At 43.3% G+C, this 1,190-nt stretch overlaps 1 protein-coding gene across 1 annotated transcript; it reads right to left on the bottom strand.

Annotated features, from left to right (window-relative positions):
- Nucleotides 1-501: 501 nt before the first annotated feature.
- LOC143017571 (serine/threonine-protein kinase pim-1-like) lies at nt 502-936 on the bottom strand. Its single transcript, XM_076172359.1, has one exon. It carries the CDS (start codon nt 934-936, stop codon nt 502-504), a length of 435 nt encoding a protein of 144 aa, XP_076028474.1.
- Between the last annotated feature and the right edge of the window lie 254 nt (nt 937-1,190).

Below are 1,190 nucleotides of genomic sequence, written 5' to 3' on the forward strand. Positions count from 1 at the left end.
TCATCCCTCGGGTGAATAAAATCACCAATAGTTATGACGAGCGTTGTCGTCTGTAAGTTTATTTTACAAAGGATTACAAAGGCGGAGCATGCTGACAGGAGACCTTTTGGTCCATATCTATGTCGGATGCGAAAAAAATCATAATAATAAATAAATTAATAAATAAAAACTATAATAATATAAATAATAAATAAAATACATAAATGTATAGGTTGTATACGAAAATAATATAACAGATGTCAATGTTCGTCATCCACCTTGGTTCATTACTGGTGAATTTATTCAGCCAAGGAAAAAAAAAAAATCACAGATGACAACGTTCGTCATCATGTATCTTAGCTTACTACTGACAATTTTATTCAGCTGAGGGAAAGCTACAAGTAGTATCTTTTCTGATTATGACTTGAGGGAAAATCCAGGGAAAGGAAGAAGAATGGATGAAACTTCAGCCCAAGGTTCTGAGCTTCCGCAGAACCCGTAGAAGTCAGCAGCACTGAGTTCTCAAAGTCTTTTGACCCCTTTGGTTCTCTTGGCTTTCAACCAGGGGTGAGATTGGATGCGTCTCAGATGAAGCCGTTTCTCCGATTTGCTGGTGAGGCATTTTCTAACGAGCTTCTGGCAGCTCTTAGGGACGCCCTTCGGGAACTTGACTTCCCATTTGCCTCCGTCATTTGGGGATTTCTTACAGACGAGACGGAATAATAGCAATCCAAGACTCCATACAGCCGATTTTTCATGGCGATCGGCATAAGTCGAAGAGGCGTTGATGAAGGTTCCCATACCGAAATCCGCAAGCTTTGCGGTTAGTTTTCCGGTTCCTTCGTTTCTGACGACGAGAATATTAGCCATATTAATGTCCTGGTGACACACTCCGGCTTTGTGGCAGGCTATGACCGCTGTTAGAACCTGCAAGAAGACGTCTTTGGCGTCTTTCATCTTCAGCTCCCCATACTTTGAAGTGTAGGCGCGAAGATCCACTGCGCCAGGGATCAGCTCCATGACGATGTAGAGGTGGCCTCGTTCAATGAAAACTCAAGGAGCTTGACAACCTCGGGGATATGCTGAGCTCTCTTCATTAGGGCGACTTCGAGGGGCATGGTCCTCTTCTTTGGGTCTGCCCAGTCGTAAATTTCTGCCAAAGGTATTTTCTTGATAGCTACCTTGGCTTTGTCCTCAATCCGCTTTACGGA

Source organism: Oratosquilla oratoria, chromosome 32 (genome assembly GCF_046742065.1).
Source record: "Oratosquilla oratoria isolate Oo_2021 chromosome 32, ASM4674206v1, whole genome shotgun sequence".
Classification (NCBI taxonomy): domain Eukaryota; kingdom Metazoa; phylum Arthropoda; class Malacostraca; order Stomatopoda; family Squillidae; genus Oratosquilla; species Oratosquilla oratoria.